Raw genomic sequence first — 26,520 nt, forward strand, 5'->3', positions numbered from 1 at the left:
GGTGCAAACAGCGGCATAAGCCCAGCATAACTGCACCCGTGATCAGAGGACCTCTGAGGTGATCTTCTTGGCGCAGGTGTTTTAATAAAAATTATTAATGAGTGTTTATGTACTTTGAATAATAAGTTTGTGTAGAAAAATAATAACAGCAAAATAATGCACACATTTGAAAATGTGATTACGAAAGATGGCCACCTATGTTAACAAAATGTACTAATCAATGATTTAGTATTATTAAATACTGAATATGTGTTAGACTAATGCAGTAATATGTCATGTTAAGAACAATGAAGATACTGACTCAAGTAGAAGCTGCAACAATAGTTACCCAACAAGCCAGTTGATGAGGACATCACAAGACGAACCAATCAACAATATGAGAACGGAGAAATATTAAAATTCATAGATTTGGGATTTTAGTTTTATTGGACAGAGTGTGAACATACGATTAACTGACCAATAGGGAATTAGGGGTAGTTTTAACAATTTTGACTTAACGACACTGCACGGTGAGAGGATGGTCACTCATTCTGAGAGAAGACAGCTTACTGCCAATATTTTTCCTGACCAAAAATTATTACTTTCTTATGCGTCTTTACTAGAGACGTGCTTAACTTTAATGCTTAATGACTTTGTCCTTTAAAAATTCTGATGCTGAAGCCTGATGCTTTGCTGATCGACTGATGTCCTGAGGACGAAGACTGATTCTGCTTTGCTGATCCACCCTGAGGCTAGATATATTCCGAATTGTGATTATCATGTATATTTGCTTTTTCTTTCTAGGTACAAACTGCGCTATTTTGATAGAACCATAGTTAGATGTTTTTTCAAATTTGTGTTACTAAATTGTTTTACATGAAGCCCAACATGCTGATGCTAATCTGATGTTAGTTAAGGATTCTCATTAATGATTACGATAACAGGGACTAATGCTTGATTCATTTCTCTGCTGAATTCCATTTATGTAATATTGTTGACACAGTTGACTTTACTATTGATTTGCACCATAACCTTAGAATGTGTTGTAGTTCAAGCTCTGATTAGATTGTGTTTCTTCCGCCGCTTCGGACAACCAGTATTGTTTCTGTATGTATTTCATCTGATTTTGAGATTAATCTACATGATCTTGACATTGCTAATAGAGGGAAATATACATTCTAAACTTTACTAAAGGTGTGGTTATTCATGACTGAAAGGTCATGGTGGGTGATAATTACTGACTCCATTGATTTTATTGATTACTAATGATTGTTGATTACTGTGTATTGATTATGTACTGGCTCTATGGTAAGATCATCTTAATTGCAAGTCAAAAGGTTCATCGACCTATTCGTATCCCCTTGTAAGTTTACTTATTAAGGTCAGGCGTGCTAACAAGTTCTGGTTTTCATTGCACTCCACGCGTTGTGGCCCTGGGGGACGGACTTGCTGCAGTGGTCGGGGCAGGAAATGGCAGCGATGAAGGAGCCATAGGCATGGCAAAGTTTGCGGCTTACACAGACCTGCAGACAGCAACAGTCACGTTTTGAGCCTGAGCGCGGGGCATTGGCGGTGAGCAGTGGGGCTCTCACAAGACTTTTGAATAATTGTAATGTCCCGGCTGCAATAGGAAAGAAGCAACCCCCCTGCCACCAGAGCCCGCACTGGGAGACACATCTACGTCCTGGATTCACCGCCTCTGAGGTCTACACGGGTGGCTGAAAGGACCACAGGGACCCTCCTCTCTGTCTTGACTACGGCCCCTAGGATGCCTGGCCAAAGAGCTCCAATACCTGGCAGTGACTGGCCTCGTGCGCACTGACTTCGACACTAAGGTGGCAGCAGCCTGGTCGGTGGGCGGCCGACTATGACCTGATACAGACGGATTACTGTGGCTGCACTGCTGGGGTGCTCGAGCTACATTAAGGGCCCCTAATCCCAAGTTTCCTGTAGAGCATTACTGGCCATGGCCAGCACCTTCAGTTTTGAAGAGACTATGTTTTTGTTTCTGTTCATTTTTGTGGTTTTTGGAGGTCTGAAGGTCTGCGGTGAACCAGGCAGCATTCTTGTTGATGCGGGTGTTGCTGGTTTTCTTGAGTGGAGAGAGGGTGTTGGTGCAGTCGTCAAGCCATTGTTTGAGGGCGGCGGTGTTGGGGTTGTTGGTTTTGGGTGGTAGGGATTGGGCGAAGCTGGAGATCAGCTGTTCCTTGGAGATCTTGTTCCACTTGCGGTGAGGGATCGGATGCGGTTGGTGGTGGGCTTCAGGAAGTAAAAATTAAGGCAGTAGTGGTCGGTCCAATGGAGTTCGGTGGTGTGAGCGAAGGTGATGTGGCTGCTGGAGGAGAAGATGGCGTTGAGCATGCGCCCAGCTGAGTGGGTGAGCGAGGTGACCAGTTGCTTGAGGCCAAGGTTGTCCAGTAGGGTAGTGGAGTTGCAGTCGCTGGTGTCTCCAGGTGGAAATTTAGGTCGCCGAGGAGCAGGTAGTCCGAGGAGGCGAGGGCGTGGGAGCGGATTGTGTCAGCGATGGCGTCACAGAATTGGGGGCGGGCCTGGTGGTCTGTAGACAAGGGTTCCTCTCAGGGTGGTGTTGGCGTTGATGTGTATCTGAAAGTGTAGGTGCTCTGCGGCATTCAGGGTGTCGGTGGAGATCCTGATGGAACTTCTGTGGATTATGGCGATTCCTCCTCCTGGTTTGTTGATGCGGTCTCTTCGGGTGACCTTGTAGCCCTACGGGATGGCTATGATGATGTCTGGTTCGGATGAGGGGTTCATCCATGTTTCAGTGAGGAAGGCGATGTCAGGGGATGCCGTCGTGAGTAGGTCCCAGAGCTCGATAGCGTGCTTGTGGACGGAGCAGGTGTTGAGGAGGATGCAGCGGAGATGGTTGGGGTGTCTGACGTTGTTGTGGTGCTTGGTGGCTTGATTGCAGGAGAAGCGGCATGAGCTGCAGACAAAGGGTCCGTGGGTGTGCCTGGGGTCAGTCTGGGCACAGGCGATGGGCCGGCCGAGGTTGAGTGTGTGGAGCTCTGCTGTGGTGTAGAGGCATCTTGAGGCGTGCGGCCAGGGGGACGGGTGCTGGGCGCGGTCCAGGCACGGACAGGCGCAGACGGGCTTGCCTCTGGTGCACCCGTGCAGCATTCGCCATTAAGGGGAGGTGGGAGAGAGGAGCAGCTGGGAGGGGGTGACGAATGGGGTACAAGGGGGGTGGGGCTGCAGTAGCGGGGACAGGGAAACCGAGCAGAAACTAGCAAGCAGAAACAGGCAGCAAAAAGGCAGAGACTGCAAGAAAAAGGCAAAAACAGAAAAACAGAACAAAATGGAAAACAGAAAACACAAGATAACAAGACTAACACACAATACTTACACCTACCACTAGACTAGACACCAGGGATGAGGCGCAGGCGGGTGCCTGTGGGTGGTGGAGGGCCTCGAACTCGCGGCAGCAGCGAGGGCGGGGTTAGGAGCACGAGGGCAGTCTGGTGGAGCTGCTCGATCTGTCAGAGTCCTCTGTTGTGGAGGTTGTCTAGGGGGGGGATGCGGTGTTGGGGTCTTGCAGATTTTCGTGGTGGATGTTGAGGTCTCCCAGCAGGGTGTAGTTGGTGGCTGAGATGGCTTGTGCGGAGACGCAGTCCGTGATGGAGTCGGCGAATAGTGTACTTGGTCCAACGGGGCGGCAGATGATGGTTCCCCTGATGGATGTTGGGCTGGTGTGTAGCTTGAAGTGGAGGTGTTCCATCAGGTTTGTGGAGTCTTCGGAGTGTGTGTTCAGGCGGAGGTTGGACCTGTGGACAATGGTGATTCCTCCCCCTCCCCGGCTGGGGCGTTTTTCCGGAGGATGTTGTATCCCTGGGGGATGGCGATGGCGATGTCCGGGCCTGAGGTGGTGCTGGTCCAGCTCTCGGTGAGGAATGCGACGTCCGGGGTGGTACTGTCAAGGAGGTCTTAGATTTCGGGGGCATGTTTGTGGAGGGAGCGGACGTTGAGGAGGATGCATTTCAGGGGTTTCGGGTTCGGAGAGTTTTTGCGGGTAGGTCATGCTGGGTCCCGGGTGTTGGTGGTGGTGCAAGTTTGGCGGCATCTGACAGGGCTGTGTGTGTTGCCTGGAGATGGGTTGGACAGATCATACACCTGATTGACAAGGCCAAAAGTTCCAGGAGGGAAATTATGCTCCTACACATTGAGCTGAGAATGTGTGTGTGTGGGAGCGACTCTCACTTACTTGGGGTTTGAAACAAAATTCTGCACATTGATTCTTAGCAATTAGGACCAAACCAGAGCGATAGTTTGAGTAAATTGTCAGACCTTAGCTCCCTTTCTTATCCACAGAGGAATGTGGCAGGGGTGCCTGCTATCACCCCTGCTGTTTGCTCTCTAAATGGAGCCTTTCGCTCAATACAGATGGGACAATCAGAATATCACTGGGGTCACCTTTGGTGGGGAGGAACACACCGTTAGCCTTTATACAGGCGATATAATATTGGCACTAGATAATCCTCTCGAGGCCCTTCCGGCTTTCCTGGATGAAATAGAGGTCTTTGGTAGAGCTTCAGGATTCCGTATAAATATAAAAAAAATCACAGGCCCTCAGCCTTTCGGTCCCTCTGGCGATGGAGGCGCTGCTCCCCCGTCAATATCTGATGCAGTGGACGACTACCTCCGTCCCCTAATTAGGGGTTTAGTTAGCCCCAAAGTCAAGGCGACTGCGGCCCTCAACAACAAACTGTAGTGGAAACACTATCGTCTATCTTGCTCAGCTGTGTAGCAGCACTAAAGATGACTACCCTCCCGAAAATCCTCTTCCTCTTTCAGACTCTCCCAACTGAACCCCCGAAGGTATGATTCAGTCCCTGCAAAGAGAGACGAGCAGCTTTGTTTTGGCAGATGGGAATCCTCATATGACTCGAGATTAGATCTCATATGAGTCGAGATTAGACCTCATATGAGTCAAGATTAGAGCTACAGGCCTTCAAAAGAAGGGGGATTGGAGATCTCAGACCTAGTACAATACTACAAAATGGTCCGCTCTAGGGAGAAATCCGAGAAATACTGGCTATTTACAGACCAGGGGGTCTTGGGGTCACATTTATGGAAGGTCCAATTTCTGAAATGCCCACAAAGAGCGTGGGATCTCTACTCCTTCCCTGTCACTAAAGCCCCTCTTGAGGTGTGGGATCGAGTGCTGCATGAAAGGGCCTATCATCTTTTCCCTCTCCGCAAACACTGATCGTAAGCAATGCTGCCTTTACCCCAGGATTGGACCAGGCTGTGTTCCAACAATGGCAACATGCAGGATCTACCGGCTTCCATGAAGAGTGCCCTCTCCCCTTTGAACAGTTGCGTGCAGATTACACGCAGCCAGAACAGAGAGAATGCATTACATTCAGGTCTGACATTGACCAACGCATCTGACTGTAGGCACTGGGGCACAAAGCCCCCTTGCCCCATTTGAGAAGTGGTTGGTAACAAAGACCTCAGATAAGCACCTTATCACAGAATTCTACAGTATCTTGCAACAAGCCTTACCACTGACTAAGAACTCACGGCAGAAACGATGGGAACTAGAACTTGGAAGGCAGTTGACACAAAAAGAATGGGAGAAGGTGTATTACAGAGCACGCCGCACAGCGCTTAATACCGCCAGCATAAAGCCTGCTACTAAACTACATACTGGTAGCTCACGCAGGTAGGCCTACACAGGGGTAACCCTGCGTGGAGCGCGGACTGTTGGAGAAACTGTGGGTTCCCCCGGGATGTTACTTCATTTGCAATGGGACTGCCCCAAACGAACACAGTACTGGGACATGGTCCTAGATGACACTGACGTCCACTTTAAAACACATCTACATCGATTCCCTGCATATACTATCTTAGGACTCCCAAATGCTCTCACCTTCCTGCTTAATTCACGTAGAAGGCAACACACTGGCCTTGCATTAAGGGCAGCCGTCGAGACCATCCTTGCACTGTATGGCACTAAGTCCCGACGCAACCGATTTGTATCCACCACTAATGGCACTACAACAGCTCAGAGCAACTCCTACAGGGAGCTTTGACGCTCATACATAGTTCTCCTGTCCATGGAATTTCGATAACCAACATGCGCTAGATATTTACGCTTGCTACGCTTGACAGATGCTGACATCACTGCACGGACTGAGACGGCTGACCAGGGTGAACCCACGAATGCTGGCCGCCACTGGCTGTGTGTATCCCGGGGGAGGAAGATGGGGTAGATTTGTTGGAATTTATGCAATATGATTTCTTTGGTTACACTAAGGAGTGAAGTCACAGCTTTTAGTTTGCTGCTCGGTTTATACTGAAATGCAATACAAAGATTTGAACAATAAAGTAATCGTGGATTCTCCGACAAGAACTACAGTATCTCAGAAGTTGTCACAACAGGCATATTGCTATTCTGATGTGATCACCTGTGTTTACTCTTAAATGTGTATTAATTGTATTTAATTTACATCTATCTATTCATTAATGCTTCATTCATAACTGCACTTGTGACTGCCTGTTTAGTACCATTCAAATCATGACCCTAGTGCCTGTAAGATAACTGCACTTCTGACTGCCTCTTTAATAGTAAAGGACTGCAATATTTCGTGCTTAGAGGAGTTATGACAACTTTTGGCTCCAGTGCCACTGCACCTGCTGCACAATTCAAATCATAACCCTATTGCTGCAAGGTAAATGCACTTGTGACTGACTGTTTAGTAGTAAAACATACCAATATTTTGTGTTTAGAGGGGTTCTTATCCCTTTTCGCCCCATGTCACTGCACCTGCTGTACCACTAATATCCTGAACCTAGTGCCTGCAAGGTAACTGCACTTGTGGCTGCCTATTTAGTAGTAAACTTTAGCAATAATCTGTGTTTAGAGGGGTTCTGACACCCTGTGGCTCCGGTGCCACTGCACCTGCTGCACCATTTAAATTATGCCTGTAAGGTAACTGCACTTGTGACTGCCTGTTTAGTAATAAAATGTAGCAATATCTGGTGTGAAGAGGAGTTCTGACAACTTTTGGTCCTCGTGCCACTGCACCATTCAAATCATGACCCTAGTGTCTGCAAGATAACTGCACTTGTGACTGTGAATAACAACACAAAATAAAATGTCGCCCAATTATGAAAATGACTTTTCTTAAAAAATGAGTGAATGGCAATTTAAGGAACAGACGTATAAATAATTGTAATATTTACAACTGTTATTCATCAGAAATGTAATTATTAAGCAATGAAAAACACCACATAATGAGCCCACTCACTGCTTGCTTTACATCTGCATTTGATACTCCATTGGAAGATGGACGATATGTTTGCACACATTTCAACCCATACTGACTTGCATTCAGTTCATCTTTTCAAGTACAATCACTAACAAGTACCCTATCACCAAAAACCGAAAGATGTATTTTGGCCTTGAGACTGCAAAAGCAGAACACAAAGCAGAACAGAAGCGCAGAAAGTGACATACTAGCCAGCAAAACGCAAGTAAATTCAAGCAACTCTGGAGCAACATTTGCATGAACAAACGGGAAGCTCAGGTAAGTAAGGGACAAAGCAGGGGCGGGTTTGGATCCTTTTAAAAAATATTTTTTAGTAACATAAGACTTTGCAAGTGGTGTGCAGGCGAAACTTAAAAAGAGCCAAAATGTAGCACAAATATCACCCAAATGTGGCCCAGGTATAGCCCAATGACAGAAGTGTGCAGAACAATTAGGGCCAGATGTATCAAGTTTTCCAATAGCGGTTACCAAATTGTGATTTTTGTGAATCGCAATTAAGTAATCGTTATTGGAATTTGTGAAACTCCAGGAGTTTCATATAACGATTCGCAAGGGCTCGCAAATGGACCTACCTCATTAATATTCATGAGGTAGGCTGCAATTTGCGACCCATTGCGAATGGCTACAATCACAGGGATGGGGATGGTAGACTGATGGGCTCAGCAGACAGCCATGTCTATGATTGCTTTTCAATAAAGCAAACTTTTTTTTTTTTAAATGCAGTTCAGGAAAGGAAAATGGGATGCGTTTAAAAAAGAACAATGAAAGGTTTTCATTTTCATTTTTTAAGAGTAGGCAGTGGTCCGTGAGACCACTGCCTGCTCATAAAAAATGGTTTTGCATGCATTCAAAAAGGGGAAGGGTCCCTTGCGGACCCCTTCCCCTTTGCGAATGAGTTACCACCAATTTGAAATTGGTGGTAACTACGATTGTTTTGCGACTGCATTCACTGTCATCAAACAATCCTACATACCTCTGTGATTCGGTATTAGGAAGGGACGCTCTTGACACGCCCTTTCCTAATACCTAATCGGTGTGCAAATACAATGTACGATTCTGTAACAAGTTACCAAACCGCAAATTGGATTTGATACATACCAAAATGCAGTTTTTGCGATTGCCAACGGCGCGTTGGGCCGTTTGTGATCGCAAAACTGTTTGATACATCTGGCCCTTCATTTTTTCTATTTTTGCAATTTTATATAGCACACACTTGACCTGAAGCTATTGGAGTGCTTTACATGAGCATCAGTTACATTACACAACACATTACTTTAGGGCTTTAGGCACGGGGAGATTAAGTGATTTGCCTATAATCACAGGATGTCGAGCTGATGGCGAAACGCAAACCTGGTTCCCCAGTTGCAAAGTCTGCAGCTCTGTTCATAATGCCACATTCTCTACCCTAAGTGCAACACATAATCAAGTGATTAACTAGTTAAAAAACATCAACATAGTAAATAACTTAAGTGATTTGCTGCTATTTGAGAACTCAGAAAATATGTCCTCATTTTAGTTTTCTAGAGCACTAACCATAATTTCTAAGGGAATAAGATCCTCTCATTTTTTATATTTTCTAAAGGAAATGCTTTAGGTATCAGTTTTGATTACATCAAGATCACATCACACATTCCACACTTTCGTAATAAATGCTAGCAAGTTAGTAGTACATTAGATTACCGTGGGGAGGCAGTTTTCAGGGGCACGGACTCAGATAATTGAGGGCATGGAGGAGGGTGCAGAGGCAACAAGTTGATCACTCTGGGCAGGCGGGACAGGCAGTGGCAGGACCACAGACCATGGAGGGCAGGAGAAAGGGGGGCAATGGGCAACAAACCAACCAAGCAAGGCAGGCATGAGAGGCTTTGGCAATAAAAAAAGATCACTGACTGCAGAAGAAAGAGGCAGTGGCAGCACAACCAGACATGACAACAGACCTGCTTCAGGCATGAGACTCCTGATGTTTTAAGCCGAAAAAAAGCATTATTTTATCTGTCCCCTTCCTAAAATCTCCTCTTTTTCAATGTAATTCAATGGGAAATCAATTCCCCAGGTTTGTTTTCAAAATCTCTCACTTACTAAGTTCAACATGTTGGCAAGTATGCTACATTGGATCAATGAGGGCAGGAGGAAAGGGGAAGGAGCATGGACTAGGATTACAGAGGGCAGGAGGGAGATGGGCAGGGGCACCAAACTGACCTTACAGGGCAGGCATCAAGGGTTTTAGCAGCACAATACACCAAAGAGGACAAGCGGGACGGCAGTGCAGGACAACAGACCATGGAAAGGAATACAGGGCCATACACATGGACAACAGAGAGCAGAGGGAAAAAAGGCAAGGCCAGACAAACAGGAGGGACAGTTGCAGCATAAAACACCATGAAAGGCAGGAGGGAGGGGGCAGGGGCAGAAGGAAGATGATGGGGGCCTGCACCTGGAAAATGGAGGAAAGGTGGCAAGGGGGCAGGGCTGGAGCAGCAAGCTGACCATGAGGGGCATGCGGGATGGGCACTGGAAGCACAACACACCACGGAGGGCATTTGTGAGACTATTATGCCATACACACAGACAATGGAGGGACGGGGGAAGGGGTCAGGGCCAGCAAGCTAACCACACAGGGCAGGTGGGAGGGTCGGTGGGGCACAGAAAGCCACGGATGGCAAGGGGAGGGTTAGTGGCAGCATAAGTAGCAGCACAACAGCCATGGGGGAAAGAGGGCAGGGGCATGCACAAAGGACCCTGGAGGACAGAAGAGACAGGCAGGGGCTGGACATAGACAAGAGAGGGCAGGGGAAGAGGCTTCACAGCAGACCAGACTGGACAGGCTGAAGGAGCAGTTGCAGCACAACACAGCATGGAGGCCAGAAGGGAGTGGCAGCAAAGTAGACCACAGAGGACACGAGGGAGGGGATAGGGGCATGGAATTCGCACAGGCAGTGTGGAGGTGGCAGGGGTCGATGGCAATCATCTGATCATGCTAGGCAGGTGGGAGGAGCAGTGGCAGTTCAACAGAACATTCAGAGTAAATAGGATGGACAGTGGCAGGTCCATGGAATGTGTTGGGCAAAAAGGAGGGAGCAGAGGCCTGTACACAGACATTGGAGGACAGGGGCAGCAAGCTAAACACAGAGGCTAAGCAGGAAGGCAGTGGTGGGGCATAAAACTGGACAACGGAAGGCAGGAGGAGTGGGCAGGGACATCAAGCTAAATGGAGGGCAGTGGCAGCAGATCGGACAGTGCAGGGCCCGAAGAAAGGTGCTGGTGCATGGACTCTGAAAACAGAGCGTATGGAGAAGATGGATGGGGCAGCAATCTAACTGTTCAGGGCAGACGGGAAGGGCAGTGGCACAACAACGGCCAAAGGGCTGCAGGGGTATGGACTTGCAATGGATGGCAAGAAGGATGGGGAGGACAGGAGCAGCAAGTTTGGGTGGGGGCAGTTCAATGCCAAACCAGGTCCCGCGTCCCAACCTCCCACCCCCACCCCCACCCCCACTGTGTATTGTGATGGGCATCTTACTTAACGTAAAAAAAAAAAAAAAACCTAGACATTCACTGGAAAAAAACAAAGGTTACAGGGATGTTATAGTTAGGTTCAAAACTTAGAAATTCGGCTTATATAGTTAAGAGTTACTTCAAGTAACTATAAATTGTGCCCTAAGGTATCATTTGCACCCTCACCAAGCACTACTAATTAACTCAGGTATTACATCACTCAAGACATATTCTACGACATCATTGATAATATCACTGTAACTTTTGCAGTAAAATGATTGATGAGAAAAATATGCATGGTGAGGGTACGAGTAATAGTTACTTGAAATAATTCTAAAAGCTGAATTTCCATAGTTTTGTGAGTGCAAAATCTGAACCCAACTATAATGATAGACGGTAGGTAGTTAGGACCAAATTTTACCATAGACTAAGCGTTTTTTGTTTTGCTAGTAACTTTGGCTCTGTTTGATAAATATTCCACAATTGTTTCACACCTGTCTACAAGTTACTTCAGCTGCTGTCTGTAAAGTTTTAAGGTGATTTATCAATCAAGGGCCAAGGGAAAGAAAAGGGGGGATGGTCCCCAAACACTTTTTCCACATGCAATGTCTATGGGGATTTTGCAGTTTTCAGACACAACTACAGCCGAAACCACTAAACAAAATTACACCACATTTTGGTCTAGAAAGAGCTCTTTTTTTAGTAATTTTTTGTAAATCTGTTCAGTAGTTTTGAAGTTATTAAAGGAAAAATATATAAATATCTAGGTACATAGATAATTTGCGGAACCTAGGTTACTCGCTGGGGATCTTGGGGTACCCGGTAATCCGGGACCCTGATTGGCTGTCCGCAAACTAAAAGGGAAGTTGCAGCCACCATTTTGTTTGTTGGTTGGGCTCCCAGGGATAAAACATAAATAAAATATCACATAAGGGGTCAGGATAGATGTTTCCTGACTCTGAGGGACCCCTCACAGGCAACACATTAACCAGTTTCCTTTTCTGGCTAATCCACTGTGGCACACAGCGGTAAACCCCCAGTGTAAATCTGCACTGGATCCAAATCCAAATGGAAAAAAAAAAAAAAACTTTATCCACTCACACACCATGTCCCTGCTGCGGGGGGAGGTGCTCAGCAGTAACATATGTTAATTATATATTACTTTGTGTTTAAAAAGAAATTCACTGAAAAAAATAAAAGGTTACAGGGACATTATAGTTAGGTTGATGTTTTACCCACACAAACCACAGAAATTAAGAAGTTGTAGTTATACACAGTTATACTTATCTGAAGAAACTAACTCATGCCATTAAATAACTTTAGGCCACGAGTTATAGCTTCTTAACATAAGTAGAGCTATAACTGCTGAAATTCAATGGTTTTGTGTCAGTAAAACGTCAATCTAACTAACGTCCCTGTAACCTTTGTTTTTTTTTCCAGTGAAAATTAAATGTCAAACTGCAACCCCTTCTGATTTTTTCTTGGTATTTTACCAACTGGCCTCTCTTAATAGCCTTTCCTCTTAAATCTAAATATAAATATGACGATTAAAAAACAGGAGTTGATTGGTGGACTTTCCAGACTGCTCCTGTAACCAAAGTTTGTCTACATCACCTTATGTTTCGGACACTTATTGTTCTTGCCTTAAACTTCTCACACCAAAATCATACTTTTGTCTATTCCTGATTACACAGTTGCAGTCTGGACTATCTCCTCTTTCTAGTGAAATTCATGTAACGCTTATAGTCAATACAGAATGCGTGTGAGAAGGTAGCCTCTTTCTAGCCTTGTTACCCCCACTTTTGGCCTGTTTGTGAGTGTATGTCAGGGTGTTTTGTCACTGTTTTCACTGTCTCACTGGGATCCTGATAGCCAGGCCTCAGTGCTCATAGTGAAAACACCATGTTTTCAGTATGGTTGTTATGTGTCACTGGGATCCTGCTGGTCAGGACCCCAGTGCTCATAGGTTTGTGGCCTATATGTATGTGTCACTGGGACCCTGTCACACAGGGCCCCAGTGCTCATAGGTGTGCATGTATATGTTCCCTGTGTGGTGCCTAACTGTCTCACTGAGGCTCTGCTAACCAGAACCTCAGTGGTTATGCTCTCTCATTACTTTCAAATTGTCACTGACAGGCTAGTGACCATTTTTACCAATTTACATTGGCTTACTGGAACACCCTTATAATTCCCTAGTATATGGTACTGAGGTACCCAGGGTATTGGGGTTCCAGGAGATCCCTATGGGCTGCAGCATTTCTTTTGCCACCCATAGGGAGCTCTGACAATTCTTACACAGGCCTGCCACTGCAGCCTGAGTGAAATAACGTCCACGTTATTTCACAGCCATTTTACACTGCACTTAAGTAACTTATAAGTCACCTATATGTCTAACCTTTACCTGGTAAAGGTTAGGTGCAAAGTTACTTAGTGTGAGGGCACCCTGGCACTAGCCAAGGTGCCCCCACATTGTTCAGAGCCAATTCACTGAACTTTGTGAGTGCGGGGACACCATTATACGCGTGCACTACATATAGGTCACTACCTATATGTAGCTTCACCATGGTAACTCCGAATATGGCCATGTAACATGTCTATGATCATGGAATTGCCCCCTCTATGCCATCCTGGCATTGTTGGTACAATTCCATGATCCCAGTGGTCTGTAGCACAGACCCTGGTACTGCCAGACTGCCCTTCCTGGGGTTTCACTGCAGCTGCTGCTGCTGCCAACCCCTCAGACAGGCAGCTGCCCTCCTGGGGTCCAGCCAGGCCTGGCCCAGGATGGCAGAACAAAGAACTTCCTCTGAGAGAGGGTGTGACACCCTCTCCCTTTGGAAAATGGTGTGAAGGCAGGGGAGGAGTAGCCTCCCCCAGCCTCTGGAAATGCTTTGTTGGGCACAGATGTGCCCAATTCTGCATAAGCCAGTCTACACCGGTTCAGGGACCCCTTAGCCCCTGCTCTGGCGCGAAACTGGACAAAGGAAAGGGGAGTGACCACTCCCCTGACCTGCACCTCCCCTGGGAGGTGTCCAGAGCTCCTCCAGTGTGCTCCAGACCTCTGCCATCTTGGAAACAGAGGTGCTGCTGGCACACTGGACTGCTCTGAGTGGCCAGTGCCACCAGGTGACGTCAGAGACTCCTGCTGATAGGCTCCTTCAGGTGTTAGTAGCCTTTCCTCTCTCCTAGGTAGCCAAACCCTCTTTTCTGGCTATTTAGGGTCTCTGTCTCTGGGGAAACTTTAGATAACGAATGCATGAGCTCAGCCGAGTTCCTCTGCATCTCCCTCTTCACCTTCTGATAAGGAATCGACCGCTGACCGCGCTGGAAGCCTGCAAACCTGCAACATAGTAGCAAAGACGACTACTGCAACTCTGTAACGCTGATCCTGCCGCCTTCTCGACTGTTTTCCTGCTTGTGCATGCTGTGGGGGTAGCCTGCCTCCTCTCTGCACCAGAAGCTCCGAAGAAATCTCCCGTGGGTCGACGGAATCTTCCCCCTGCAACCGCAGGCACCAAAAAGCTGCATCTCCGGTCCCTTGGGTCTCCTCTCAGCACGACGAGCGAGGTCCCTCGAATCCAGCGACACCGTCCAAGTGACCCCCACAGTCCAGTGACTCTTCAGCCCAAGTTTGGTGGAGGTAAGTCCTTGCCTCACCTCGCTGGGCTGCATTGCTGGGAACCGCGACTTTGCAAGCTTCTCCGGCCCCTGTGCACTTCCGGCGGAAATCCTTCGTGCACAGCCAAGCCGGGGTCCACGGCACTCTAACCTGCATTGCACGACTTTCTAAGTTGGTCTCCGGCGACGTGGGACTCCTTTGTGCAACTTCGGCGAGCACCGTTTCACGCATCCTCGTAGTGCCTGTTTCTGGCACTTCTCCGGGTGCTACCTGCTTCAGTGAGGGCTCCTTGTCTTGCTCGACGTCCCCTCTCTCTGCAGGTCCAATTTGCGACCTTCTGGTCCCTCCTGGGCCCCAGCAGCGTCCAAAAACGCCAAACGCACGATTTGCGTGTAGCAAGGCTTGTTGGCGTCCATTCGGCGGGAAAACACTTCTGCACGACTCTCCAAGGCGTGGGGGATCCATCCTCCAAAGGGGAAGTCTCTAGCCCTTGTCGTTCCTGCAGTATTCACAGTTCTTCAGCCTAGTAAGAGCTTCTTTGCACCAACCGCTGGCATTTCTTGGGCATCTGCCCATCTCCGAGCTGCTTGTGACTTTTGGACTTGGTCCCCTTGTTCCACAGGTACCCTCAGACAGGAATCCATCGTTGTTGCATTGCTGATTTGTGTTTTCCTTGCATTCTCCCTCTAACACGACTATTTTGTCCTTAGGGGAACTTTGGTGCACTTTGCACTCACTTTTCAGGGTCTTGGGGAGGGTTATTTTGCTAACTCTCACTATTTTCTAATAGTCCCAGCGACCCTCTACAAGGTCACATAGGTTTGGGGTCCATTCGTGGTTCGCATTCCGCTTCTGGAGTATATGGTTTGTGTTGCCCCTATCCCTATGTTTCCCCATTGCATCCTATTGTAACTATACATTGTTTGCACTGTTTTCTAAGACTATACTGCATATTTTTGCTATTGTGTATATATATCTTGTGTATATTTCCTATCCTCTCACTGAGGGTACACTCTAAGATACTTTGGCATATTGTCATAAAAATAAAGTACCTTTATTTTTAGTATAACTGTGTATTGTGTTTTCTTATGATATTGTGCATATGACACTAAGTGGTACTGTAGTAGCTTCACACGTCTCCTAGTTCAGCCTGAGCTGCTTTGCTAAGCTACCATTATCTATCAGCCTAAGCTGCTAGACACCCTATACACTAATAAGGGATAACTGGGCCTGGTGCAAGGTGCAAGTACCCCTTGGTACTCACTACAAGCCAGTCCAGCCTCCTACATTGGTTGTGCAGTGGTGGGATAAGTGCTTGAGACTACTTACCACTCTTGTCATTGTACTTTTCATAAGAGAAAAATATACAAAACAAGGTCAGTGTATATACACATAGCCAAAAAGTTTTGCATTTCCTCTTTTCACTCTTTTCTAAGTGCTGAAAAGTACTTCTAAACTTTCAAAAAGTTCTTAAAAGTTTAAAAAGTTTTTTCTGTCTTTCCAAAAAGTTCTGAAAACTTTTTTCTCTTTGTCTATCACTTTAACTCTCTCTAAAAATGTCTGGCACAGGCCAAAAAGTTGAACTGTCCAAACTTGCATATGATCACCTTAGCTGGAAAGGAGCAAGGAGTCTCTGCATAGAGAGAGGTTTGAGTGTAGGGAAGAATCCTTCTTTAGAACTGTTAATTAATATGCTTAGAGTACAGGATAAGGCCATAAGTGCCCAATCTGTAGAAAAAGTAGCTAATGGTTCTCAATCTGATCCAGGGACTCCCCCAGGAAAAGGTTCAGGAAAGAAACTTCTCAGCCTGCCCATTACTAGACAGTCTAGCATAGTTGGTACAGAGGTTGAATCACATCATACTGATGATGTGCTCTCACATTATACTGGTAGCCAAGCTGTTAGGGTGCCCTCTGTAAGGGACAGGTCTCCTTCTGTTCATTCCCATCATACCTCTGTATCTAGAAATGTCCCTCCCACCCACCCTGATGACAGATTGTTGGAAAGGGAGCTCAATAGATTGAGAGTGGAACAAACCAGACTGAAGCTCAAGAAGCAACAGCTGGATTTGGATAGACAGTCTTTAGAAATAGAGAGGGAAAGACAGAAGTTGGGTTTAGATACCCATGGTGGCAGCAGCAGTATTCCCCATAGTCATCCTGCAAAAGAGCATGATTCCAGGAATCTGCACAAGATAGTTCCCCCTTATAAGGAGGGGGATGACATTAACAAGTGGTTTGCTGCACTTGAGAGGGCCTGTGTTGTACAGGATGTCCCTCAAAGGCAGTGGGCTGCTATCCTATGGCTATCATTTAGTGGAAAAGGTAGGGATAGGCTCCTTACTGTGAAAGAAAATGATGCCAATAATTTCCAAGTTCTTAAGAATGCACTCCTGGATGGTTATGGCTTAACCACTGAACAGTACAGGATAAAGTTCAGAGAGACCAAAAAGGAGTCTTCACAAGACTGGGTTGATTTCATTGACCATTCAGTGAAGGCCTTGGAGGGGTGGTTACATGGCAGTAAAGTTACTGATTATGAAAGCCTGTATAACACAATCCTGAGAGAGCATATACTTAATAATTGTGTGTCTGATTTGTTGCACCAGTACCTGGTAGACTCTGATCTGACCTCTCCCCAAGAATTGGGAAAGAAGGCAGACAAATGGGTCAGAACAAGGGTGAACAGAAAAGTTCATACAGGGGGTGACAAAGATGGCAATAAGAAGAAAGATGGTGAAAAATCTCAAGATAAGCATGGGGATAAGGGTAAAACCAAAGATCCCACTTCAAATCTTAAACACTCTTCAGAGGGTGGGGATAAAACAAATTCTTCCTCTTCTTCCCAACCTGCACACATTAAAAAGCCTTGGTGCTTTGTGTGTAAAAACAGAGGCCATAGGCCAGGGGATAAGTCCTGTCCAGGTAAACCCCCTGAGCCTACCACCACTAATACATCAAGCTCTAGTGCCCCTAGCAGTAGTGGTACTAGTGGTGGGACTGCTGGCAACAGTCAAGCAAAGGGTGTAGTTGGGTTCACTTATGGGTCCATAGTGGAAACTGATGTAATCAGTCCCAAGACAGTTTCTGTCACACCTAGTGGCATTGGCCTTGCCACACTGGCTGCTTGTCCCCTTACAATGGATAAGTACAGGCAGACAGTTTCAATAAATGGTGTTGAGGCCTTGGCCTACAGGGACACAGGTGCCAGTTTCACTTTGGTGACTGAAAACCTAGTGCCTCCTGAACAACACATCATTGGACAACAGTATAAAATTATTGATGTCCATAACTCCACTAAGTTTCTTCCCTTAGCTATAATTCAGTTTAGTTGGGGTGGAGTTACTGGCCCTAAGCAGGTGGTGGTATCACCTAGCTTACCTGTAGACTGTCTCTTAGGTAATGACCTAGAGACCTCAGGTTGGGCTGATGTAGAGTTTTATGCCCATGCAGCCATGCTGGGCATCCCTGAGGAATTGTTCCCTCTCATTTCAAGTGAAATGAAAAAGCAAAGGAGAGAAGGCCTGAAAACTCAGGATCCCTCTCCATCAACAGGTAAAAAGGGTATCACAGTATCCCCTAACCACCCTACCATTCAGGATACTATTCCTGTGGTGGGAGAAACCTCTCCTGGGGTGGCACCTGTTCCAAGGGAATCATCAGCTGGCAAAGCTGGACTCCCTGAGGTGGAAGTACCTCTCTGTGGGATAACTAACATTGGTGAGAAAAACAGCACCAGTTTAGTTAACATGGAGCATCCCTCCAACCCTCCCAGAGAAACTTTAGTGCAGAAACCCTGCACTACCTCACAACACTTAGGACAGCATCCCTGCCCTAGTGTGGAGCTCATAGGACAGCATCCCTGCCCTGCTCCAACTCAAGAGAAACAGCATCCCTGTTCTCTCTTCCAGCCAGATGGACAAAGTTTTTGCCCAGCTATGGCTTTTCTGAGACAGCATCCCTGTCTGGCATTTCCATCACTACAAATAGGTTCAGTGGACAATTCCCACTGCTCTAAACTAAAACTTACTGATAGAAACTCTGAAAATACATCTTCACATTGTTGCTTAGCTAAAAAACTTCAAACAGGGTGGTTTACATCCCCACAGGGAAGTAACCATATAGTGGATGATAAAGGGAGTAACCAGTCTATTGCAGAGCTACTCTCTACTTATCACCACTTAGACAATAAAGTCTCAACTGGCCAAGGTTAGCCTTATTGTCCTTCGTTTGGGGGGGGGTTGTGTGAGAAGGTAGCCTCTTTCTAGCCTTGTTACCCCCACTTTTGGCCTGTTTGTGAGTGTATGTCAGGGTGTTTTGTCACTGTTTTCACTGTCTCACTGGGATCCTGATAGCCAGGCCTCAGTGCTCATAGTGAAAACACCATGTTTTCAGTATGGTTGTTATGTGTCACTGGGATCCTGCTGGTCAGGACCCCAGTGCTCATAGGTTTGTGGCCTATATGTATGTGTCACTGGGACCCTGTCACACAGGGCCCCAGTGCTCATAGGTGTGCATGTATATGTTCCCTGTGTGGTGCCTAACTGTCTCACTGAGGCTCTGCTAACCAGAACCTCAGTGGTTATGCTCTCTCATTACTTTCAAATTGTCACTGACAGGCTAGTGACCATTTTTACCAATTTACATTGGCTTACTGGAACACCCTTATAATTCCCTAGTATATGGTACTGAGGTACCCAGGGTATTGGGGTTCCAGGAGATCCCTATGGGCTGCAGCATTTCTTTTGCCACCCATAGGGAGCTCTGACAATTCTTACACAGGCCTGCCACTGCAGCCTGAGTGAAATAACGTCCACGTTATTTCACAGCCATTTTACACTGCACTTAAGTAACTTATAAGTCACCTATATGTCTAACCTTTACCTGGTAAAGGTTAGGTGCAAAGTTACTTAGTGTGAGGGCACCCTGGCACTAGCCAAGGTGCCCCCACATTGTTCAGAGCCAATTCACTGAACTTTGTGAGTGCGGGGACACCATTATACGCGTGCACTACATATAGGTCACTACCTATATGTAGCTTCACCATGGTAACTCCGAATATGGCCATGTAACATGTCTATGATCATGGAATTGCCCCCTCTATGCCATCCTGGCATTGTTGGTACAATTCCATGATCCCAGTGGTCTGTAGCACAGACCCTGGTACTGCCAGACTGCCCTTCCTGGGGTTTCACTGCAGCTGCTGCTGCTGCCAACCCCTCAGACAGGCAGCTGCCCTCCTGGGGTCCAGCCAGGCCTGGCCCAGGATGGCAGAACAAAGAACTTCCTCTGAGAGAGGGTGTGACACCCTCTCCCTTTGGAAAATGGTGTGAAGGCAGGGGAGGAGTAGCCTCCCCCAGCCTCTGGAAATGCTTTGTTGGGCACAGATGTGCCCAATTCTGCATAAGCCAGTCTACACCGGTTCAGGGACCCCTTAGCCCCTGCTCTGGCGCGAAACTGGACAAAGGAAAGGGGAGTGACCACTCCCCTGACCTGCACCTCCCCTGGGAGGTGTCCAGAGCTCCTCCAGTGTGCTCCAGACCTCTGCCATCTTGGAAACAGAGGTGCTGCTGGCACACTGGACTGCTCTGAGTGGCCAGTGCCACCAGGTGACGTCAGAGACTCCTGCTGATAGGCTCCTTCAGGTGTTAGTAGCCTTTCCTCTCTCCTAGGTAGCCAAACCCTCTTTTCTGGCTATTTAGGGTCTCTGTCTCTGGGGAAACTTTAGATAACGAATGCATGAGCTCAGCCGAGTTCCTCTGCATCTCCCTCTTCACCTTCTGATAAGGAATCGACCGCTGACCGCGCTGGAAGCCTGCAAACCTGCAACATAGTAGCAAAGACGACTACTGCAACTCTGTAACGCTGATCCTGCCGCCTTCTCGACTGTTTTCCTGCTTGTGCATGCTGTGGGGGTAGCCTGCCTCCTCTCTGCACCAGAAGCTCCGAAGAAATCTCCCGTGGGTCGACGGAATCTTCCCCCTGCAACCGCAGGCACCAAAAAGCTGCATCTCCGGTCCCTTGGGTCTCCTCTCAGCACGACGAGCGAGGTCCCTCGAATCCAGCGACACCGTCCAAGTGACCCCCACAGTCCAGTGACTCTTCAGCCCAAGTTTGGTGGAGGTAAGTCCTTGCCTCACCTCGCTGGGCTGCATTGCTGGGAACCGCGACTTTGCAAGCTTCTCCGGCCCCTGTGCACTTCCGGCGGAAATCCTTCGTGCACAGCCAAGCCGGGGTCCACGGCACTCTAACCTGCATTGCACGACTTTCTAAGTTGGTCTCCGGCGACGTGGGACTCCTTTGTGCAACTTCGGCGAGCACCGTTTCACGCATCCTCGTAGTGCCTGTTTCTGGCACTTCTCCGGGTGCTACCTGCTTCAGTGAGGGCTCCTTGTCTTGCTCGACGTCCCCTCTCTCTGCAGGTCCAATTTGCGACCTTCTGGTCCCTCCTGGGCCCCAGCAGCGTCCAAAAACGCCAAACGCACGATTTGCGTGTAGCAAGGCTTGTTGGCGTCCATTCGGCGGGAAAACACTTCTGCACGACTCTCCAAGGCGTGGGGGATCCATCCTCCAAAGGGGAAGTCTCTAGCCCTTGTCGTTCCTGCAGTATTCACAGTTCTTCAGCCTAGTAAGAGCTTCTTTGCACCAACCGCTGGCATTTCTTGGGCATCTGCCCATCTCCGAGCTGCTTGTGACTTTTGGACTTGGTCCCCTTGTTCCACAGGTACCCTCAGACAGGAATCCATCGTTGTTGCATTGCTGATTTGTGTTTTCCTTGCATTCTCCCTCTAACACGACTATTTTGTCCTTAGGGGAACTTTGGTGCACTTTGCACTCACTTTTCAGGGTCTTGGGGAGGGTTATTTTGCTAACTCTCACTATTTTCTAATAGTCCCAGCGACCCTCTACAAGGTCACATAGGTTTGGGGTCCATTCGTGGTTCGCATTCCGCTTCTGGAGTATATGGTTTGTGTTGCCCCTATCCCTATGTTTCCCCATTGCATCCTATTGTAACTATACATTGTTTGCACTGTTTTCTAAGACTATACTGCATATTTTTGCTATTGTGTATATATATCTTGTGTATATTTCCTATCCTCTCACTGAGGGTACACTCTAAGATACTTTGGCATATTGTCATAAAAATAAAGTACCTTTATTTTTAGTATAACTGTGTATTGTGTTTTCTTATGATATTGTGCATATGACACTAAGTGGTACTGTAGTAGCTTCACACGTCTCCTAGTTCAGCCTGAGCTGCTTTGCTAAGCTACCATTATCTATCAGCCTAAGCTGCTAGACACCCTATACACTAATAAGGGATAACTGGGCCTGGTGCAAGGTGCAAGTACCCCTTGGTACTCACTACAAGCCAGTCCAGCCTCCTACAATGCGGCAGTCAGCTTGATCTTTGGAATGAGAAACAAATCACTCTGTGTTGGACAAGCATCAGAAAAAGATGAAAGCCTCCTGCGCTCTCTAAAGAATTTAAGGTCGCATATGACTGTTCAACATGAAGAAGCAGTGTGCAGCATTCTTCTTCGAACCTCTCCTGCAATTCTAAGTTTTATTACACACGTTTTCGCTTTATAGGAGGGGCAGAAAAGCTTTCTTAGTTTTAGGCACTCAAAGCTTGACATGCTCTGCGACTGCAAGAAATCTATCTATTCATTTATCCTTATGTCACCGGCACCAAAATGTATTTTTTAAACAGCAGGAGCTGCGGGCTGCCTATTTCTCTGGGGTGATTTACTGTTCTAGGATTCCTTCATTGGCAGTAAGATGACTTCGGACGATGTATGATAGCGCTTTATAAAAATAAACGTGGAATGCTCTACTTCTGCATCTTTGAAAAGGCTCTATTCACTTACCCTTCCACCACCAGCTTAAAAGCGTCTCTGAACAACAAGCTCTCTGAGGGTTAAATGTGCAACCAAGGTCTATTATTGTTCATTTTCATTTTAATTAAGAAAAACCTAACGTTATACTTTACAACTTTCCTCCTGTAGCACACGAGAGGAACTATATAGCATTTAACAATTGTAGGAATTACATTATTTGACAATATGACTCAATTCCAAAATAGTAATGGTGATTTTTTTTAAAGTAATATTATTGGTGTTGTGCATAAGGCAATCAAACACTTGAGGATTACAGCAGGACTTACCAATGGCTAAAGTCATGACCTTTAACTTGTTTCGCACCAATTTGACCACTTCACTCTTCTGCAGTGGTGTCGCTCTACAAACGATGACAGCTCGGCAATGGTTGGTGAGCTGCAGGAATTTACTTTGCAGACTCTCGTGCAATGCAAATTCCAGTGTCTTCCCATCAATTACCAAACCAATGTGCATTTCTGGAGCTAGAGCTGAGGAAGCCTGGTACAGACTCAAAGGTTTTGGATTGAGGCCCTTGAGAGGAACATTTTTTTCGATTTCTTCCGTGATGCTATCCATCAATACTTCACAAGTATTCTATGAAAGGTGGATAGGCAAGAAAAGAGAGTACAGTTAGATAATTTATGAAGATGTGGCATTGCAATATTAACCACAGCATCTTAAATAGCAAACATACAAGAAAGATTCAAAGAACGATTGAATTAGTTCACAATTATCTGGACAGGTGTATCTTGACTATCTTTATATAATCAATAAACTATTAAAGCATAGGGCTTTTAATTAAGAGGCATAATTGCATTATCTAACATATGTATTATGTACACATTTTATTGTCATTTAAAGTGAAATGCACATTAAATAAACATGGAAAAGAATTAAACATTAATTATGCATATCCTGACTTTATTATAATGCAAGATATCTGATGGATACTTTATGAAATTTGATTATTATTTGGAGTTGGTGGTCGCCCACCTCAAGGAATTACAACACTAACTTGTCAGCGTGAGCCCAAAAGTCACTGAATTACCATGAGCTCAATCCCGATAGCGATGGCAGAGAGCAGACAGGCTTCAACTAGGGCAATGTGTAAAATATTTATGCAGTACCAAAATAGTAATAAAGTAAAAACATGAAAAAGAAAAATGTAAAACCAAGTTAGAAAAACAGAGTAAAATACATTAAACATAACAAGCACTGGCAAAGCCAATAGGTCTCGCCTAAGCAAGAGTTATTTGCGTTGCAGATGTGTTTTGTCCACGTTGTACACCAGTGTGGCTGCCGTTCGGGATGGATAGATGTTAGTGGCATAGAGAAGCGTTGTGTGGAGTGTCGAAGAGTGGAATGGTGAAAAGTAAAGCAGAAGTAAAGCAGATTGTTGTACAGTGGAGTGGCGAGAGAGTGTTGAGTATTGGAGCAGCAGTGTGGAGTCATGTAGAGTTGCATAAATTGGAGTAGCATGGAGTAGAGTGGACTGGTATAAAGTGAACTGGCGTAAAGTGTTGCAGAGTATAGTGGCATTGAGTGCAACGTTGTAAAATGCAGTGACACAAAGTGGAGTGGTGCAGAGTAGAGCTGAGTGACAAGGTGCAGTGGCATAGAGTGCAGAGAATAAACGAGCGGCATAGTGCAGTGGCGTAGAGTAGTGCAGAGTGCAGTGGCGCAGAGTGAAGTTGGTACAGTTGAGTGATGCAGTTGGCAGTGACGCAGAGTAGATTCAAGTGGAGTGCACAGAATAGACGAGAAGCAGCGTGCAGTGGTGTAGAGTGAAAGTGGAAGAGTTGAGTGATGCAGAGGGCACTGGCGCAGAGTAGATTCATGTGGCATAGAGTGTAGAGAATAGATGAGTGGCATAGAGTGCAGTGGCGTAGTGCAGAGTGCAGTGGCGCAGAGTGAGGGGGTAGAGTTGAGTGATGCAGAGGGCAGTGGTGCAGAGTAGATTCGAGCGGCAGAGTGCAGTGGCATAGAGTGTAGAGTAGAGTAACAGTGCAGTGGCAGAGAGTGATGCACAGTAGAGTGATGCAAAGCAGAGCATAGTGCGGTACAGTGCAGTGGCATAGAGTGCAGTGGTGTTGAATGCAATGGCATGGAGTAGAGTGGTGAGGACTTCAGTGGCGGAGAGTGCAGTGTTGTAGAGTGTCAGAGTGCAGTGGAGCGGCATAGAGAGCAGTTGCGTAGAGTACAGTGAGGCCGAGTAGACTGCAGTGGCAAATAGGTCACTGCCATGGCGGCATCAGGGAATGCCTGGACATGCTTGAAGTCCTTTCTTGAGGACAGGAGTCAAGAACTATGGCTACCTCCTTACTCATCTGCATGACGTAGGGTTTTAGTGGGGAGTCCTCATGGTTCAGTACTTAGCCCCACAATGTTTAACATCAATATGAACCCCCTTGCTAAGGAGGCGGAATCTTTTGGGACTAATGCTATTCCTTACGTGGATAACACCCACATTTTTTTAATCTTCAGTAAAGGGTTACTCATTGAACAGGATGCCACTCAGCCCTGTCTTTTGGCAGTTTTTAAGTGGATGACCCTTAACTAATTGAAGTGTAACACTGAAAAGACCAAGGTGCTCAATTGTGGACAAAAATGTTGCTCCTAATCTTAATGTCCACTGGCCTTATAAGGTATCTCCACAGGATATCCAAGTTGACTCCATAAAAAAACCTGGGGATTAAATTTGATAATAAAGTGCCCGATTTAGATATTGGCAGATGGGTTACTCAGTCACAACGATGACGAATATCCCATCTGCCGAAATCTAAATCCCATTATTCCTTATGGAATTTAGATTTCGGCGTACGGGATATCCATCACCATTGTTGACAGAGTGACCTGATTATCTAACTCAGGCCCAAAATGTCTTTCCATAACCAAAGTATCTCGGTAGTAGCCATGTGTTTTGGCATCTTACTCATGGCAGCACAAACTAAAAAAATATGCATTTCCTTTCCATTTCAACTGGGATTACAGGGGTACTGGTGTTGATTATGTCCAAGTTGGACTATGCCAATGCACTATATGTGGGTATGCCAAAGTACCTGCTGAGAAGACTTCAAACTGTCAAAAACACAGCAGCCAGGCTGGATCTTGGTGTTCCTAGACAAGAGCACATCACTATGCACTTGCATAAGCTGCATTGGGCCCCTGTGGAAAAACAGATTTTTTTTCTAGTCCTCTCTACTAATACACAAAGCACTCTATCATTCTGGACCTAAATATTTATCTTCCAGGATTGCCTATTACAACCCAATAAGACATTTCTCCGATACTCATATGGCCAGAATTCCAAGAGTTCACCTGCGTAAACCAGGAGGGCATTCTTCCTCTTTTCTAGGCCCGGTTGAGTGGAACAATCTCCCTTTGAACGTGTGACCGATAAATGACGAAGCACAATTTAAGAAAAAACTCAAGACTTGGCTTTTCTCGCAATAATTGTCATTGCCTTCTGTTTTCCTCTGACTACACCGTATAGCACGGGCACTCGAGTAGCCGTACGCTTTAGAAAGTTTCCTACATTGCATCATTACAGTGCAGCTGAGTAGAGTGCATTGGTGTACAGGGCAGTATTTGAGAGTAGAGGGGCACAGAGTGGAAAGGTGCAGAGTAGAGTGGCATAGAGTGCAGTAGCATAGAGTAGATTGTTTCAGAGTAAAGTGAAGTGGCATGGAGTGGTGCAGGGTAAAGTGCGGCTGCGCTGAGGGGCACAGATTGTAATGGCATAAAGTGGTGTAGGGTGCAGTGACAGTGCAATGGTGCAGAGTAGATTAGAGTGGCGTACAGTAGACTGGCACAGAGTGGAGGGGAATAGAGTTGAGTAATACAGAGGTAAGTGAATTAGCATATTGGTATTGAGTGCAGTGGTGCAAAGTGGCATAGAGTACAGTGGTGTTTATTGCGAGGAGTAGCTTGGTGTGGTCTAGAATAGAGTGCAGTGGTGAAGAGTGCAGTGTTGTAGAACAGAGTGGCGAAGAGTCATTGACATGAAGTATAGTGATACAGGGTAGAGTAGAGAGGCATAGGGTGAAATGGCATTAAGTGCAGTGGCGTAGAGAGGAGTGGTACAGAATGCACTGAGTGGTGTAAAGTGGAGTGGTGCACAGCAGAGTGCAGTGGAGTGGCATGCAATGGAGTATGAATTGTATGGTAGCGCCCAGCCATTACAGTCAACACATTTTCAATTGATATGAGCATTACAGTTGCACAGACATACAGTTTTACTAATAAACTATACAGT

The 26,520-nt window shown here is 46.4% G+C and overlaps 1 protein-coding gene across 5 annotated transcripts in view; it reads right to left on the reverse strand.

The window, feature by feature from the left end:
• The window catches only part of ATP10D (ATPase phospholipid transporting 10D (putative)), a 614,572-nt gene that overhangs the window by 89,408 nt on the left and 498,644 nt on the right, over positions 1 to 26,520 (reverse strand). For all 5 annotated transcript variants that reach the window (XM_069201689.1, XM_069201684.1, XM_069201678.1 and 2 more), the window contains exon 16: positions 22,553 to 22,859. In XM_069201689.1, the coding sequence (XP_069057790.1) occupies positions 22,553 to 22,859 (307 nt within the window). The remainder of the gene's footprint in view (positions 1 to 22,552; positions 22,860 to 26,520) is intronic.

The sequence above is a fragment of the Pleurodeles waltl genome, chromosome 1_2 (genome assembly GCF_031143425.1).
Source record: "Pleurodeles waltl isolate 20211129_DDA chromosome 1_2, aPleWal1.hap1.20221129, whole genome shotgun sequence".
NCBI lineage: Eukaryota > Metazoa > Chordata > Amphibia > Caudata > Salamandridae > Pleurodeles > Pleurodeles waltl.